Raw genomic sequence first — 17,803 nt, 5'->3', positions numbered from 1 at the left:
CTGACGGCGGAAAGGTGCTGCGAGCCACGAGGTGATCTATTCGCTAGCGACGATGGTATATCCTCGGTGTATGTTTTAAAGGCTGAGCATGTGTGAACGAATTTTTTTTTATTTGCGGCCATTTGTCAATCCACTGCTGGATGAAAGTCTCCCCACGCAGCAATGATAACAACTACGGTAAGCACAAATTAATATATATAGATGGGGATGAGACAGTTTTCAGTTTCAGTTTCATTTGTTTGGTATAGCCCTGTGAGCCATTCGGCTCTTGATTCGGGTGCAACCGGAAAAAAACAAAAAACAAAAACATGAACAAGAAAACATCTTAAAGTGACTATGCGCAAACAAAAAAATCCAGGAAAAAACTGCAAAGTCTTCCAGAAAAAGCAACGTACACCAACGCTGTGTGCAAAAATCCCAGTGGGATACAAGTCAAACAACAACCACAAAACAACTTAGATTAAAGCCATCAGTCTAACTCCGTACTGCAACAAACAAACAAACATGGCCAAACCAAAAAACTTTTCGAAATCACCAAAATAAAGCCATAAGCAATGTAACAGTGATCATAGGAACTGTGACCGAAATTTCACAATAAACAACATAAACAACATGTACCGCCAAACCCTGTAGCCATAGCTGGCTGCATGAGTCACAGAGATGATGGTGAAAGAGATGCAGAGTTGAGAGAGAGATAGGGAGACATAGAGACAGATACAAGAATAGAGGGACACGAAGCAAGACAAACAAAGAGACATATGAAGACATGAAGAGTAATGCAGAGGGAGACAGAGAGACACATCGAAAGGGGGGACAGGTGGAGACAGAAACACAAAATTAGGCATACAGGTGAAGACAGAGAGACGTGCCACTTTATTCAATAAATATATATTCATTCTATTCAGCCTCTAATTCGGATTTGTAGAATACCTATATAGGGTGTTGGATTTTGTGCTGAAAAGTAAGAGGTGCTATTCGGTGCAACTCTAATAATTACACCCCTAGTGGAAACCCAGTGCTGTATCCTGCGTGATGTATGACATAGTGCAGACATCACGAGCAAACACTGGATCACCTTGCCATCGTGTGAAACTTCAATTAGGCTGTGATAGAGTGCTTGTTGGAAGTTTTCTATTCATCATCAAAATTATCTGTAAATCCTCAGGCGTTCTCAGATAACGACAAGATTCATGGATCTGCTAGTCCTCAAAGATAACAATATTGAAAAATTATATCCTCTACTGTACATAGTAAACACATTTTAAAATGTGTCTCTGTTTAACTGGCTGTTGAATTTACGGGCTGTTGTCCCATTCTGTTTGCCATTTATACGTTTCATTATTCGTGTAATATGCCTCACAGTTAAACTGCTTGTCCGTGTTAGCCATTACACTTTTATGAGTTTCTCCCATGTTCTGTCAATTTAACCAACAAATGTAAAGCAAAACGATTTCTGCTACATCCATGAAACAATTAACCAGCGCAATGACCGCCTTCTAGACACGTAGAGTAACACGTATGAACACGAATAAAATATCAAGCTTGCTCAATGCAACTGTCTGGACCGTGACGATATCTGCACACTTCCCACTTCTTCTATGTACAGCAATTTACAGAAAATATTAGATAAGTACATTGAGTATTTAACTATGGATAGATACCTAATAAACATTACTTCCAACGTACATGCATACACACAACAAAGACAAAGATCCCCCTATAGACTTAATAGACGTTTTGGGTAAGTGCTGTTTTGCAAACAACCTATGAATGCTGGCAAAGCACACGAGGAAGAGGATGGCCAGTGCCACGCCCTGCAGCATTTGTCTCCAGAGTGGCAATGTGTATACATTGCACCAGGTACTCATTTGAGTTTGAGTCGACCTAACGGAGGCCCATGACCGGTTTAAATATTCGCGGCTGTAATTGAACTCAGGACGCCAGATGTGTGGTGCAGTGCACTAACCACTACACTACCGCTCCCCCAAAATGCCTGGGATAATGCTCCCCTTGGTGACCACTCAATAAAACGAAACCATTTCCTAAACTTGGGTGATGTCTGGGCACAGGGCTCGCTCACGTGGAATTCAAACAGGTGTCTCTGTAAGGAAGACTTGGTGGACAAAATTGAGTCCCGGACTTGTGCGACCTCCTCCACATTACTTGGAGGTCACACGACGAAGCCCCGAGTATGACCTTTCTGGGATACCACGGATTGGAGGAATGTAATTAGGCTTCACTTAATCTCTTGCACAGAAACACATGGAGGAGATTAGGCAAAGTAGTTTTATAGGATTACTTATTTGTTTAAAGTGTGACGATTGCCTGAAATTAAAATGTTAATTCCACAAAAGGAAGGCCTAGGACTTACCTGAGCCCATAATGGCACAATTTTCTTTTATATATTTAAACTGCCATAGACATTCGCAGCAGAAATAATACTGGCCACTAGGTTTGAATATTGTCATCTGTTTAAATTTAAATAATTTTATTAGATCACCCAGCCATGATATTGAAAAGTTATCAGTAGGCACTCAAATCCTGCTGTACACTGCAAGAACTCCACAATAGCAGCAATATCGCAGCCTATTAATCTTAGGAGGGGGTCTCAGAATAACAGTAAGAGGCATACGTTCACATATACTAGCAGAGAGAAGGTTTGCTGATACAATGCATTCTATTATTACGTTTGCCAATGTGTGCACGAGCTCAATGCCAATGTCCGAGGTCTGATAGCAATGAGAGGGCTTCAGGAGAGAGCTCGTGTAGTAGATGAAGGAGTGCAGACTGCAGTGGTTTACTGCATGCTCAGTGGATGAGAGACAGAAGCCTTCTTGCTGCCCTCCTGTCAAGTGTGTTCACGTCACCCTGAATAACACGGACAACTGTATTTCGACTTCAGATACGATGGATTACAATGTATACGTAGAACACAACGAGTGCATTACCACCAGCAACACGCCCGGCGATGCGTGTGGAGGAGTTACGGAGCCGAGCAAAGGCATGGAGGGTGGGTGGGTGGGGGGTGAGTGAGTTAGTGAGTGAATGACCTGGTTGATGATGAGGTTCCCGTTCTGCACGTTCACCCTCCCGTTGGAGACGACGGGCTGCCCATTCTTGAGCCATCGCTGCCGCGGCACGGGTTGCCCCGAGGACCTGCACAGGAAGCGGGCCGTGCTGGCGCGCATCTGCGTGCTCGTCTCCGGGTGCTGCGTGATGGTCGGAGGCGCTGTCCTCACATCACATCCGTTAACGTTCGTTATTTTACACGTGGTTTGTTTTGCTCTCGATATTTCACAGGACAACGAAGAAATGTAAAACAAAGGCGAGGTGCAAATCGGAAAATTGAGTTTATACAAGCTATACGGACAAGCTATTAGTCCATGGGTCAATCTGTTAAAGGGCTCTTGAAATATAAGTTTGAGTTCATTTGATTTGCTGTACGGATGATCCAATTTAGCCAGTTTCCTGGCCATTTTACAAGGGAGATCAGTGGTGCGTGAGCACAGCAACAAAAAAACAAAATACAAAAACATCAATATTGGCAGAGAAAGAGTACAGTCCCTGGTTGCTACCCACTAGAATCTTTGCTTCTTGGGGCACGGTGCGAGAGGCCCTCTCGAGTCGATTCTTATTCTTGTCAAGTTAGAAAACTTATCCAGTTCCCATGACAACGTGCGTTTGTATGCGGTGGACATTCCAGAAAAAAACGAATTAATGACTGTACTTTTATATTCTTGGTTCTTTTAGTAAAGTCACGAAGAAGGGAAATAATAAAATCATAGAATATATAAAACAATAAAAATTTTCACGACGTTTTGACTTGCTGTGGATTTCACACCTGATGATGATTTCTTGTGTTGCAGTCGAAACGTCGTGAGAATTTTTATTGTTATATATATGTTTTATTTTATTATTTCCCTTCTACGTGACTTTACCGAAAGCACCAAGAATATGAATCCCTGCAGTCACGAAAGCTTTAAATCAAGACTGTACTTTTGTTATTTTTTTAAGTCAAAATGTCTCCATGCTCAAATGAGCATTGAAAAATGCTCATCTCTGCTCACAGTCCTAAGCTAGTGGGAGGATTTCCACATTACAATGGCAGGAGCCAATCTCTCCAAGAGACAACCAAACTTAACAGACATTGACAGCACCCGAGGTAACAAACAATTCAGGGGTCTAAATGTCTTAATTCCCATAACCAATAAAGTTGCTTTATAAGAATACTTTCAACCCGTAATGCGCACAGTGTCCGCTGACTTTCGAGAGAGAGAACGACTGAGAGCCGTCAGGAACCACAGACAAGCGGGAACGATAGTCAGAAGCTGAGCTGGTACCAAATTTCCCATCAAGCTCTGCAGTCCTCTATATATTAAGTTGTTATTGGCCTATTAGTGTTTACATGTGGGAGGAAACCAATCAGTGCACCTGGAGAAAACCAAAGCATGTATAGTGAGTCCAACTGAGTCACAGACGTTGTTCCTTTTAGAGGCAACACTTTTATTTGTAACACGTAACATAAGGGGTAACTGCGCCTTCACCAGATACAGCCTAGGGTAGTGACCACCCAGCTAACTACTCTATACAGAGGAGTTACTGCTACGAAGGGTCGGACCCTCACTCGTGTCTCCGACCACGTGGTTGCCTCGTAGGACAACGAGCTTCAGCTTGAAACGTAGAGCTTCCCGCTTCCTGATGTTGAGCTTCCAGCTTGTGGAATTCAGCGACCCCGGTCCCTCTCAGGGACCCACCTTATATCCCCCTACGCTCGGGGCCGCTCCGCCCTCGGCCCCGCCTGCCTTTTCGAGCATTCTTGTACTCTCTCGATCCTTATAAAGAGCTCTCCCCGGACACGTGATCACCCACTAGCCCCCCTCCCTCCTGGGGCCCCTTGTGTGGACTCTCCGGATCACGTGTCTACGGGGTCAACCAGATTGCCATGGCCCGGGGCAACCCTGCCCCTGGTCTGACGCTCACCCACTCCCCCTCGTGGGAGCCCCCACCAATCGCTGTGCGTCGTGCCCGCACTATCCCAATGCTCGCCGAGCCCCGCTAGGGCTGGTATTACACACAGCCACCCACACGGTGCTGTCCACAATGTAGGAACATCGAACGGCACGGCCCTTCCGGGCCGGCACCATACAGTGACATCCCCGATGTCACTAAACATGCGATGGGGAAACACTCTAACCCATACAGACGGAACAGACAAGAATCCACATTTTTGCTGTACAACCTTCTGGAAGGCCAGGGGTATGGCACCTCAATGCTCACAGGGAGGGACATTCACAACATACTGTATGTGTGATCCACCGACCCTCACCTCCATAGTGTGCCACCACCACCTGTCATTTAAACCATTATCATCACATAACAACCTTCATCTTAAGAGACAAAATGACCCCTTGCGGAATTTGGCCTCGTGGGTATTTTCCAATTTCTCTTATCCGTGAAAAAAAAAAACATAATGGGAATCGTGTCTGTGTTTGCATTCTTCCTATTATCTGTGAATTAATGAAGAAAAGGAAGAGCCACTCCATGGTTAAGGAGATGATTTGCAGAGTTGCTTGACACAGCAGATGGCAAGTGTCACAGATAAGAAGGCTGCAGGTAAATGGAGTTTCACTGTGTCATCTACATGTATATGAGAAACATGTTTGTGACAAAGTGATCGAGAAGCTAGCTATGTCACGAATGTTCTCGACACACAAATGTTTATTTTTGGGGGTTTTGTAGGGCACTGAGTAAAAAATATATGAACATTGACCTTACCTGCGGGTTAAAATATATCGTCATCCAAATAGTCAAAATGTACAATTGGAAAATATCAATATATGAGAACAAAACTCTGCTTTGATTTTTTTTGAGTGGGTCAAACATATTACAGTTTCTAAAACTTGTCATCGCAGCGTTCAGTTATAAGGGCTAGACAGCTCATATTCCGAAATGTCAAAATATTCGTAAAACATTGTGCTGGGTGTGGTGAAGGGGCAACAGGCTGCGGAAGCAGGGAGGTCAGCCAAAGGCTAATGCAAACTTATGAGGGCTGCCATCTCTCTAGGGACTTCTTTGAAAATACCATGGACCCCCCGACAGTAGGCAGTGTAGTAATTTCATAGTTGGCAGTGCAGATGATATGTAATGAATGGACGGCTATACCACCATGTGTCACCTGACCAGCCGAGCAGCAGTAGAGAGGAGAGAGTCAGTTGCTATTGTGACGAGCCCTACTCTTTTCCATGGACCCTCTAATGCTTATCCTTATGGACCACTTGACCTTGTGTAGCCCCCTTGATGGTGAATGTGGCCCATTAGGGGTTGGCGAAGCCTGGTTGAGAACCTCTGCTGCCTCAGAGCACAAGAGTTCTTAATTAAGGCTTTGCAAAAACATCTTATTGAGGCAATAAAAAAGGCAGTCTTTTAAACTTGCGTTTGCTTACACGAATACCATTTACTACCATGAAATCGGCATACGACATTACTTTGCACCATCATACAATGACTCAATACCAACCAACATATCCTTAGCCTTTTAAATATTTTTATGGATTTTAGAGATTCTGACCACTAAAACTCTGATCAGTATTCAGACTAACAGTGATAGTGTTGGACTTCCTCAGGTTCACAAAACAGTCAGTGAGGCAAACGAAGTTATTTAATTGGCCAGAGTCCAGTATGTGTCCACAATTGCTATGCTATTTTATTAACTGACAATAAGTATCTATCCCTACACCAAGGCAGATATGACTGCATAATGTTCAATGTGCTACACGTGACATGACTGAATTGAAAGTCGATGAAGGCAATTGTTTTGCTCAAGGTTTTGAAACTAAGCTATTGAGCAAGGATAAAGTATATTCTACAACTGAACATCCAAAACTATCATCACGAGCTGCTTGGCAATAAGTTTGGTACTTGAGTTGGAAAATGTTATTTGCTATCAATGAATATTTGCATCATCAAGAGGTGATTTTCTCCCTTCTAGTGATATGGCTTTGGAGAAATATTTCGGAATTGTATCCAGATAATAATATAACTTTACTTCATGATACTGTATAAGTAACCACAGAATATAAGCAGGGTGAATCTGCCATCCCATGATTTGTCCTTATTTGCTAGGTGGTCAATAATGGACACATTATTTTCCTTTGCATTAAATTCACCTAATGGCATTCTTACAGCCTGCTGCCCAGATGAAATGCTACGGTACCTGGGCTCTGTTCCTTGAGATTATTAAATCCATTTCGCACTGGTGACATAGCACAATAGGAAAATGTGTTTAATGTAAGAGCTAGGATCTTGCAAAAATAACTTTTTTTGCAATTAATCATGGGGTAGTGTTGTCATCTTTTGGTTTTGAGTGGGGTAGGAGGGTCAGGTACAGAGAGAGGGCAATGGATGCAAGCAAGGGACCACAGAGAGTGCGGATGGTGAGCCAAGCAATGAGCTGGGGAATGGGAGAGGGATTGTCTGGTATGAAACCTAGCCAATGCCCGTGGGATGGTCTCGTTTAACCATGTCTATGCGTTTTGTGAAATACAAAGACAAAGTCTGTTTCCAGGGGTGAAACTTAGCCAATGTCCATGGGATGGTGTCCTTTAACCGTGTCTGTGCATTTAATACAATTCAAAGACAAAGTGTGATTCCAGAATAAACATATCACCACGATGAATGTAAAAGAAAAAGAACATTGGAATTACTGAATTTGCAACGGTGTATAAATATAGATTGAAAAAGTTAGTTTGATGTACTGCTAGGTTGTACCTGCGTGTTGTTCGTCACGATGTCGGACGTTTTGCTTGACATTAAGAAGATGGGAGTTTCTTCAGGAATGCAAAAAAAACTCCCAGAATTTGGAGCGAAACGTTGGACTTCATGCCAAACAACACACAGTACAACCCGAATACACATCTGAGAGCTGTATAGTAACGCTGAAAATCTGTGTTGTAGCAGATATTGGCTCTTCCATGTCACAGACACATTATTGTAATGGACCTTCTAAAGAGCAGAAGGGAGTAATAAATTTTGTATCTACAGCTTGAGAGTGCATTTCATATAATAATTAAATTTACGTAAAAACTTGGACCCAATCTCTCTGAGTTATTACACTTTACTCTTTACTTTGTCATCCATTGACTGGATCCAGTAGCGCAAGAGCAGTCCATCTTGAATAGGTTGGGTGGCCTATTTTCACCGTATTCACATTGGATACTAAAAAATATATTTATTTTTAAACTTTTTGTAATTTTGAGGGAATTCCCATCAACTTAGAGTCTTCTTCTTTCGTACGAACATAAAAAAGCAATGCTTTTGAAATGTGTTATAGTGGTGAATTATACGTTTTTCAACCAATCCAAGGAGGCAATAGGTGCTGTATGGATCACAGCTGCATTGCCAGGACATTGCATGTTTGGCACATTTATCGACGATGCGTTTGACGGTTTGGACATCGCCACAGTCGAATTTCGGCGATTCTTTGATCTTACGTTTGTGGAAGGTGTAAGCGCATCTCTCATATTGTGTTCCAGTGCGGTTTAGCGAGCACCATAGTTGTCGTGAGAGAGGCAAGCCCAGTCCTTCTATGCTCGGCTCCTCAATGAGGTTTTTTTTACCAAGTCCGGATTCGGATTTTCATCCTCAGCTGCCGATTCGTCTTCTCGCAGGCTAAAAGATGGGCCGCTTTCAACATCTGATGAACCTTGTGACTCTTTCACGGCTGAGTTGTGAGCACTTTGTTTGAAATGCATCCATCCTAAATTATTTCATGATCATTTACTTGAAAATATCTTGCAAAGACATCCATTTGTGATAACGACCTGCCATTGTTTTCTCATTTATTTTTTTATTTTTCTCGGCAGAAGAAACATTGAGTTTTAGTTTTCTGGATGTCTGGCTATCACTCAAAAGGAGCACGATAAAATCACTGTTTCTGCATGAAGAACTTCGTCGCAAATAGGCACATACTATAGAACACTGCACTGATGGTGGTCTCGACCTCTTTGCTCTAACCCTGATCAGAAGGCAGTTGATCTGCAATCTGAAGCTTCATTGGCCGGTGTTTCCTTCTCGCCTTTCAGTGATGAAGGCGATATCAGAGACTCATCCCACAAAAAAGGGAGCATTGCTACCCGAATCCGCAGTCTCCAACAGTGGCTATGAGTGAGAGTCCTCTGCTCTCGTAAGATGCTGCTCTCAAACTGCTTGTATCCTTACTCTTTGGTTCTTTCGGAAAAGTCACGTAGGTGACTTAATTTAATTTATTTTATTTTATACCTACGTGACTTTACCGAAAGAACCAAAGAGTATGGATCCCTGCAGTCACGAAAACTTCAAATCTAGATTGCTTGCATCCTGGCTCAAAAGTGGCTCGTCGCTCAGCCCATATTTTAAATTTCCTCAGACCAATCAATCCACACACCTTGCAGTTGCACCAACACAACAACATTTTTAAAAAAATGTGTCCATTCTGCCTTCCGAACAAAGTCAGTGCAAGGGCGGTTCTGGGGTGGGCCCTGCCCCCCCAGCCCCCCCTGCCCCCCCCCTGCCCCGCACAAATTCACGCTCCTTCACCATCTATCACTGTTATGGTGGCACCCCACTCGACAGCTCTAGTGGCCCTTCCATCCGAGAGGAGCCGGGCCTGCTTCTGATGACAGCACCAGCAAGCTTCATTCATCTCACCTTCTGTTCTCCCAGGCACACAGACCATACAAGCATTGTTGCCTGAGTTGCCTAATGCGCTCTAACGCTTGCAAGCAATTGTCTGCTCACCACGTGGTGCCATTACTGCACGGAACTATCCAGGTGCTGCTGAACTATGCACGATACGAATTATTCAATTATCGATGTGCACATGAAACAATAAATAAAATGTTTTTACCTCACACGAAGTAATGCATTTCAATGGAATCCATTTCAATACACTCGTTTTGAATGAGTCAAATATAGTACGGTATCATTACATAAATCTGTAGTTTGGATTTCTTGCTGCTTTTGAATTGTGTGCAGAGATTTGTTTTTTTTAAAACACGACCACCTAGCATTGTGTCTTATTCGCTCATTTGTCTCCACGGATTCTTCCACAGATACTGACCTATCCCATACCTCCCGCTGACCAGTCTAACACATTACCGGTCTCGCAACATGAGAGCCCTGCTGTTTTAATTTTGTGTTCAAGTTCTCTCTGCAGGTGGTTACAGGATCGATATTTGTGCCATTATAATATACCATGGAGAAAGACTCTGTATTCCGTCTGGAATGCTCTTCCTTCCAATGTTGGTTAGCCACTGACCTCAATGCACTGTTAAATCTAGATTGAAAACTCATTTCTTGAGAACGCCTTTTTATCCTGAGTTTGTTGTCCTTCTTCCACACTTCCAATGATCACGATTAGCTACGTACAGTGCAAAAGAAGTTCAAAATATTCCCATTGTATCTCCGCATTTAATATCGCCACACTTAACTGATGACGACCAACAAAGTGATACTAATTGCATTAACTCCATAGAGATACCAGGTTGAGAAAAAGGCTGGAAAATGGGTTCCCCTAATCTTCCTATTAGTTAATTGAATATGTGATTGCTTGGAGGGAATTTTCTTGGACTGCTCCTTCCCTTACGTCACTTCACCGTTTATTCATCTCCCCACAACGAAAACAGCCAAGAGCGTCCTCGCCTATCATTGTAAGTACTTGACCAATGGCTATGCTTGAACTATTCAAATCCCAGGCACAGATGTTCTTGTCCATCGTGGTGACCACTGTCCTGTTGTCACATGCTACCCAGTACTTTTTTCCACCTCTGATGTAAATGAAATTGAGATGCACAACTTATACAAAACTTGATTGTGTTCATTCCTAAACCTTCCGCAGGCAGGTTTCTCAATCAATTATTCCTTCAGAAATATCATCTCACATCTCTCTGCGTGATCTTGTCCAAGCGAGGGCTTCCCAGTGGTTTTCCTCCAATCAGATTCACAAGTTATAACTATCGCAACGTGTGTCTTGCTTGGGAGGTGAGTTGAATTCAAGTCAAGTCTAACTTGGCATATTCCATGTATTTTACGTGGTTAAGGGCAACAGACATGTATGTGCCTCGTACAACAGTGTGCAGCTAGCCAATGCTTGTAGCATAATGTTGATTGCAAAATGGATATAGTATGGGTGTTTGGTATTTGCGTGGTTACGTGTTTTAGCAATGACGGTTGGAGATTTTGGTGTGAATGTGTCTGTATGTGTGAGAGGGTTAGAGGGTGGGGGGTGGAATGGTATGGGTTATTCTTTGGTGTCCCAGGGGCAAAATTAATGAAATCCAGTCCTGGTTGGATACTGTTAATATTGCATTCATAATATGTTGTAACCATTTGTTAGTTCAAGCAGGCTATGGTTGCACACGTTTGTAGTCCAGCACTGCGGAGGCGAGGGTTGGTGTTTCACCACACAAATGTTGTAAAACTCCTTTCCCGTGGGTGTCGTAGTACCATACCCTGGCCGGCAGCAGGAGACCGAACAACAAAATGTGGACTGATCTCCATCTGTTCCATCTGTATTCACAGAGCGTTGCCCGCTCACATTTGTGGCTTTTCTCTAGACACTCCAGTGTTCTCCCACATGCATAAACACTCGTTAATTGGCTAAAAACATCTTACCATATAGAGGACCGCAGAGCTTGAGAGGGAAATTGGCAACTGCTCATCAACTGGCTGCTGCCTTTCTCACTTGTCTCTGGTTTCTAACGCTTCCAAGTTGTTCTCTCTCTTTAAGAGCGAGTACATATTGTTCGCATTAGAATTTGAAATCATCATTATAAAATTATTATTAAAGCCTCCCCATGCCATGTCGGTCAAGTGGATTGTTTGACCATACTTAACCATACTGGTCAGTGTGAGTTGGTGAATGGTGGGTCTCGGGACCAGTAACGATATCACTTACCACTATTATTAACCGTGGATGGGAATCAATCTCAGGTCACCATGCTCATAGCAAAGTGAGGTGGCCACTGCACCACCACTCCACTCACCATCTGCACCACCGTCATTGGTAAATCCCAATGGAATGCAAAAAATTACGTCTCATATTTGGATATGTTTCCAAAGAGACTGAGCATAAAATAACCCAGGAATATAAACTAAACTTTTTTTTTTTTACCAGGAAAGGCCAACTGAGCTATATAGATATTTTTCAGAAGCGACCTGGCCACAAATGATAGATCAATGAAGTGGCTTATCATGTGGAAATTGATAACAACCAAATACTCGAAAAGCATGTTTCTAAGTGACGTTAACATGACTCGAGCTTTGTCTAGTTATACTTATGGTACATTTTCACATAGGACATTATCTTTACAGGAACCAAAGTGCACAGCAAAACATATGCGATTATTATGAATATATTTTATAGATATATAGAGAAAATAAACATCAATAACTATTAAATGGTATTTTTTTTCAGTCTAAATGTTTTGTAGAATATAAACTCTTAGAAAACCTCAGCAATGTGACCCAGAAATATTTTAAAAAAACATGTGAGACGTTTTGGATATTCTAAAAAAAAAATCAAAAATGGCGTTTTAAAAACGCTACATTGTTACAGTTTCACATCACTATCATTAAAGGCACTTCCATTAATGCAAGGCAATCTTATTTGTAAGCCTGCTGTCACACCTGCCACTGGGAAATGTGGTTAACACAGGCATGCTTTCTTGATAAAGATGCACATTATGGACTGTAATGGAAAAAATGCCATGGGATATTCAATCAATGCAATGAAGGCAAGGAATCGGTAGATTTAAAATCTCCAGCCCTCTAACATTAACATATCCGTATGCCACGTGTCTGCGTTACAAACAAAGATGAAATGACCTAAATGTGAGTTATTTGTTGGCTACATAAAACACAGTTGCTTGTCCATGTGCTTTAATGGTGGTCACTGGGGGATGAGTGAAGAGTGGAGACATTTTTGTTCAAAAATCGTATTCAGTTCAATAGCGACCAATCCATTCCCCACTAAAACTCCTCTCTCTCTCCTCCTCCTCACTGCATTGAATTTGTTTTGGAGAATGAGTTTTAAAAGTAAAAAAAAATGCATACCAAAATAATCCCAGCACCAGTAATTACCCACTGGTGATGTTACTTATTAAGCAGAAGGCATGTCAAAAGTTTCAAAACACACAAAAACCAATGTTTGTTGCAGGCCAACAGCTACGCGGAATTGCGTTGCCAGTCAAAACTCAGAGACGAAGTATTAAAACGGGGAACACGTGAAATTAGATGCAGCGTCGGGCCTTTTTTATTTTTATCCGTGGCATGCGCGTGCCGTTTACCGTAGACGGTGAGCTGAGCGGCGGCCGACACGAACTTGCGCTCCCCCAGTTTGTTGGCACGACACACGTACACGCCAGCGTGGTGAATCTCGACGCGCCGTATAACCAGGCTGTAAATCCCCAGTGGCACAATGTCCAGAGCGATCGGCTTGTTATCTGCGGCAGCGCACACGTACAGCCACGCCAAAGGCATCTTCAGGGGCACGCTTTACATCAGCCCTACTCAACATCTGTGCAATGAGATGGACCCCCAAGGGTCACTGCAGGTCCTTTCCAGGACACGTTATAAGGAATGTCTTCAGTGGCAGCATTAATGGTCGCAGAAAGTGGAATAAAGATGTCTTTCTGCACGGAAATCTATTAACGGCGCGCATCCCGCGCCGCGGTGTGAAATGTCATCTGTGAGCTGTGACATTCTGGAGGCGCAATCAAATAATACATGGTCACATCAAATCTTGCTCTGTGTTTAGCATACTAATTCCCATTTAGCACTTAATGCAAGCAAACTTAGGTCATTACCCCATACATTTGAAATTACAATATTTTTTATTAAATTTATGAAAACTTATTTTCGTATTCTGGAATTGCATTTGAAATGTTAATTACCCCATTTATAATTAACAGATTAATAATTAAAGATGAAAAAAGACACGTTACAGTAAAACATATGCAACGTTGTGCTTATGTATGGCTGTATAATATTACTATTTCAATATCAATGTTATATTGCTTCAATGGATTAGATTTCCTGGATAAAAAGGGCAAAATAATTTTGGCTGAAATTATTGTTTTTGTAGTCCTTAAACAGATTAATGGTACATTACAAAAGACTGAATTAGCAATGCCCTTTATAACCATTTAAATTTTATGAGCCACCACACTTTTATAAATGTCAGATATTATTAGGCAGTTAAGCCTGTCAGTTTATCAGGTGTATGGGAGCATGGATAATGTCTTTAAACCCTGTCTAGGCATGTTATTGAAGCTGTGATTTATATGCATATATAGGGCCCCTTTTGCAATATCCCATGAGTGAATAGGCTGCTAGAGGGCCTGCTCATTTAATGAACAGCATTATCCATTATATACTACATTGTCTGGCATGCACAGAAATTGCTTTATCATTAACTACAACAGAGGCAGCTTGGAGATCAAATCTTTCATTTCATTTTTCTATTCCTGCATGACCTCTTTGCCAAGATGACACTTCCATTGAAATCTTATCCAGCTGGTTTGCTCTGATGCCCTGTTCTGCATTTCAAAAGTGATTCAAAGACGTCTACCCCAACTTGGAGCTTTTATTATTTTTCAATTACAGCAGCCATGAATGGGGTCTCGGGGTCAGAAAATACATTTTTTGTCAAACGTGTGCATCTCTGTTCTTTAATAATAATAAAGGCCACTTTTTAAATACCTTAAAAACTGGATCACCAACATTCATGAATATGACTTTAATAACATTGTAATGCATGTTTTATCTTCTAAATGGTTCATAGCATATTCGTATAATTGTTTGCTAGCATGATAGCCTACGTGCACCTCGGACAGTTTACAAGACTTAATCCTCAAAAGTTAAATTCCCATAACTGCGCTCTGACATCTCCAGAGAATCATCAACGCATGGCTTTTCTGCGAGTATTTGGCTACTATAAATGACCACACGATAAGCCACTTTGTTGAGCTATCATTTGTAGCCAAGTCGCTTCTGAAAAAGAGCTATATAGCTCAGTTGGCCTTACCTAGTAATATAAAAATAAATAGTAAACAGTATATGAAGTTTTGATTTAAAGCTTTCGTGACTGCAGGGATTCATATTCTTGGTTCTTTCGGTAAAGTCACGATTCCATTCTACGTGACTTTACTGAAAGAACCAAGAATATAGTATATGAAGTAATATGCTATTCGTATGCCAATGCTGTAAGCTTACATTTTTTGTGGGAAATAATCCTCAATCCCCAAAACTAAATTGTTACGCACACTGGTGAATCTACGGGTTGTTATTTTCATAACCGCCACCTTCAGCCATTCTCTATCCACTAAACTCCAACATGCTCTCATCGACTGAGATATTTCATCATTTTGATCCTGATCTGCCTTCAACAGCTCCCCTTTCAAAACATACTCTGATGTGTGTTCCAGTTGTGTTCCCCTGACAGACGTCTTCAGCTGCTTAGCAAACTTGTTGTACATGAATTTAAAACTTAGGCTTTCACAACCAACATTATTCATGAGTACGTTTTTGTTGGTTTAAATCACGTAACTGTCAATTTGTCGTAAACCTACTGCCACCCGACACAGCCAATGAGTAGTAAGGTTTGTCACGTAAACCTTAGCAATTGGCTGTCGGGTGGAGGTGGGTTTACGATAAATTAACATTTACGCGATGTAACCTTAAAACGTAATCTTGTTTACATTACTTTTATTTTGCTCATATTCATCTTGAACCCCACTGTCCTGCCTTCTTTACTACACTCCTCTATCATTTCCTTGCAGTTGACTTTCAATTGGTCATTATAACTGTCTTCAGTAAATCTTAAATAGTTAATATTATTTCCATTGGCATTAATTACTTCACTTCTCAAATCCAACTTTTTGGAAAGTATATTCCGTTGCTATGAATAAGTTTGTAAAAGTGCGTCTCCTCATCTAACTTCTCTTCTAATAAGCATTTGATTTACTTTCCTCGTGGAATTTCAATGTAGCTGTTCCATTTTTTTCATGAGTTTCGTCTATATATGTGTTTTTTTATTTAGGCTTCAGTTTGTGAGAGCTTGGATGACAACATCATTATGCAGTGAGTCCAATTCATTTTCATAGTCTATAAAGGCCAGGTATAATGATATTTGATATTCTTGGTTCTTTCGGTGAAGTCACGTAGAAGGGAAATCATAAAATAATATTTGATGTTTATTAGGTTGCTTTTTTTTTCTCCCAGAATCGTAAGGAGCTATACAAATTTTTACATAAACGTTATATTTCAGGATTTTCTCTTTTATATATAAAAAAACTCTTGTGATTAAAATAGGAAGCGTTACCTTTGAGGTAACCCTTGCTGATACGGCACAATTTGAAGAGCTCTCCAATTTAATTTGTATTCTCTGGAATCCCAGAAAAGATGCAGAACCTAAATGGCAGTCTATGGCACTGTGCAATCTGTCACATGGTAATTGCTTTGCAAATAGACACTGCCTTTGCATCAATGACACCATTGAATACATCATGGCCAATGTGTGGATGCATTCCAGTCATGTGATAAGTAATAGTGTGCTTCTGTTTGTGTAAAATTACTTCCAATTTTAAATATGCAATGACAATGTATAACATAGTGATCTCATTTAATGTTTTATTATTTAGTTTATATATATATTTAAAAAATTAAGCTGCTAGTTATTAAAACATTTTCACGAGACAATTATTCCATAAGTCCTTACTGGGGGTGCATGGTTCATTTAGGTCTCTGATAAATCATGAATCCTATCCGGAAATGATAACTGAGAAACACCCTGAGTAATCATTGGAAAGATGTGATTAACCATGCAAAAAAGATTTAACTACACTTATTTGGCCAATCTTATTTGACAGACAACTATTACAGGTTTACCATGTTCAGTTGTTTTCTCCTTTTCACAGGTTGAGTCACAAACCGTACCTCTCCATAACAAAGGCTCACCCTCTTAAGCCTCACCTTACCATATGAATAAAAAGTGTGCTGTACTTGGCCCTTCCCCCCTCTCCAACCATTATATAAACGGAGTGGTAGCTCCTGCAATCTCTCATTTACTTGATACAGCTGTCGTGGCTGTGACGATTCCACCTGAAGACGGAAGCTTGTGTTGCCTCCGAAACGTCGTGAATTTTATTTTATTTTTTATTAATTTTAATGTTTACCTACGTGACTTTACCGAAAAAACCTAAGAAAATGTGAAAAACCCCCCTCAAGACAGACTTGAGTAAGCCAGAATTCAGGGTAAGCTCGATTTCAGGGTAAGCCAGAAAGGCTACCAAAAAATTGGAAATGTTTCTCAAAGTAAAGAACAAAAACCCTCCCTGGCAAAATACATTTAGATTGCATCAGTATACCATTAAGTGTTATCTTGTACAGAAATTTGAAATCTGGAGTTATCAACATTAGGAAGCGAAAAACGCTATCTCAGACCACCATAATAAATACAATTCGCGTGTAAAATCAACACGTGCGCTTCTGTGATCAATATTGTGATTCATAATTGATTTTGTATCAGATCGCATGAGTAAAATGTGAGTCATAAACCCTCCTCTACCCAATGCACAGCCAATTAATAAAGTTATCACGTGAACAAATTAGACATTTTACACTTTACAGGAATATTTCTCTACAATTATGGCTGTCGCCTGATGACGCTGGTTGTAATTATCGGCAAAATGTCATACTCGAATTGTAAATGTTGTGGGTTTACTCTCGAACACACTGGTGTGATGAATTCTTAACTGATTTGCATGTT

The 17,803-nt window shown here is 41.1% G+C and overlaps 1 protein-coding gene across 1 annotated transcript in view; it reads right to left on the bottom strand.

Annotated features, from left to right (window-relative positions):
• Window positions 1-17,803, bottom strand: part of LOC144953806 (immunoglobulin superfamily DCC subclass member 4-like) — a 336,924-nt gene that overhangs the window by 130,351 nt on the left and 188,770 nt on the right. Inside the window, exons 6-7 of the mRNA XM_078884448.1 lie at window positions 13,323-13,478; window positions 3,051-3,229 (exon numbers count right to left, since the gene is read on the bottom strand). Of these exons, the coding sequence (XP_078740574.1) occupies window positions 3,051-3,229; window positions 13,323-13,478 (335 nt within the window). The remainder of the gene's footprint in view (window positions 1-3,050; window positions 3,230-13,322; window positions 13,479-17,803) is intronic.

Source organism: Lampetra fluviatilis, chromosome 3, assembly GCF_964198595.1.
Source record: "Lampetra fluviatilis chromosome 3, kcLamFluv1.1, whole genome shotgun sequence".
Taxonomy (NCBI): Eukaryota; Metazoa; Chordata; class Hyperoartia; order Petromyzontiformes; family Petromyzontidae; genus Lampetra; species Lampetra fluviatilis.
This window is presented reverse-complemented; position numbering and strand designations above follow the sequence as displayed.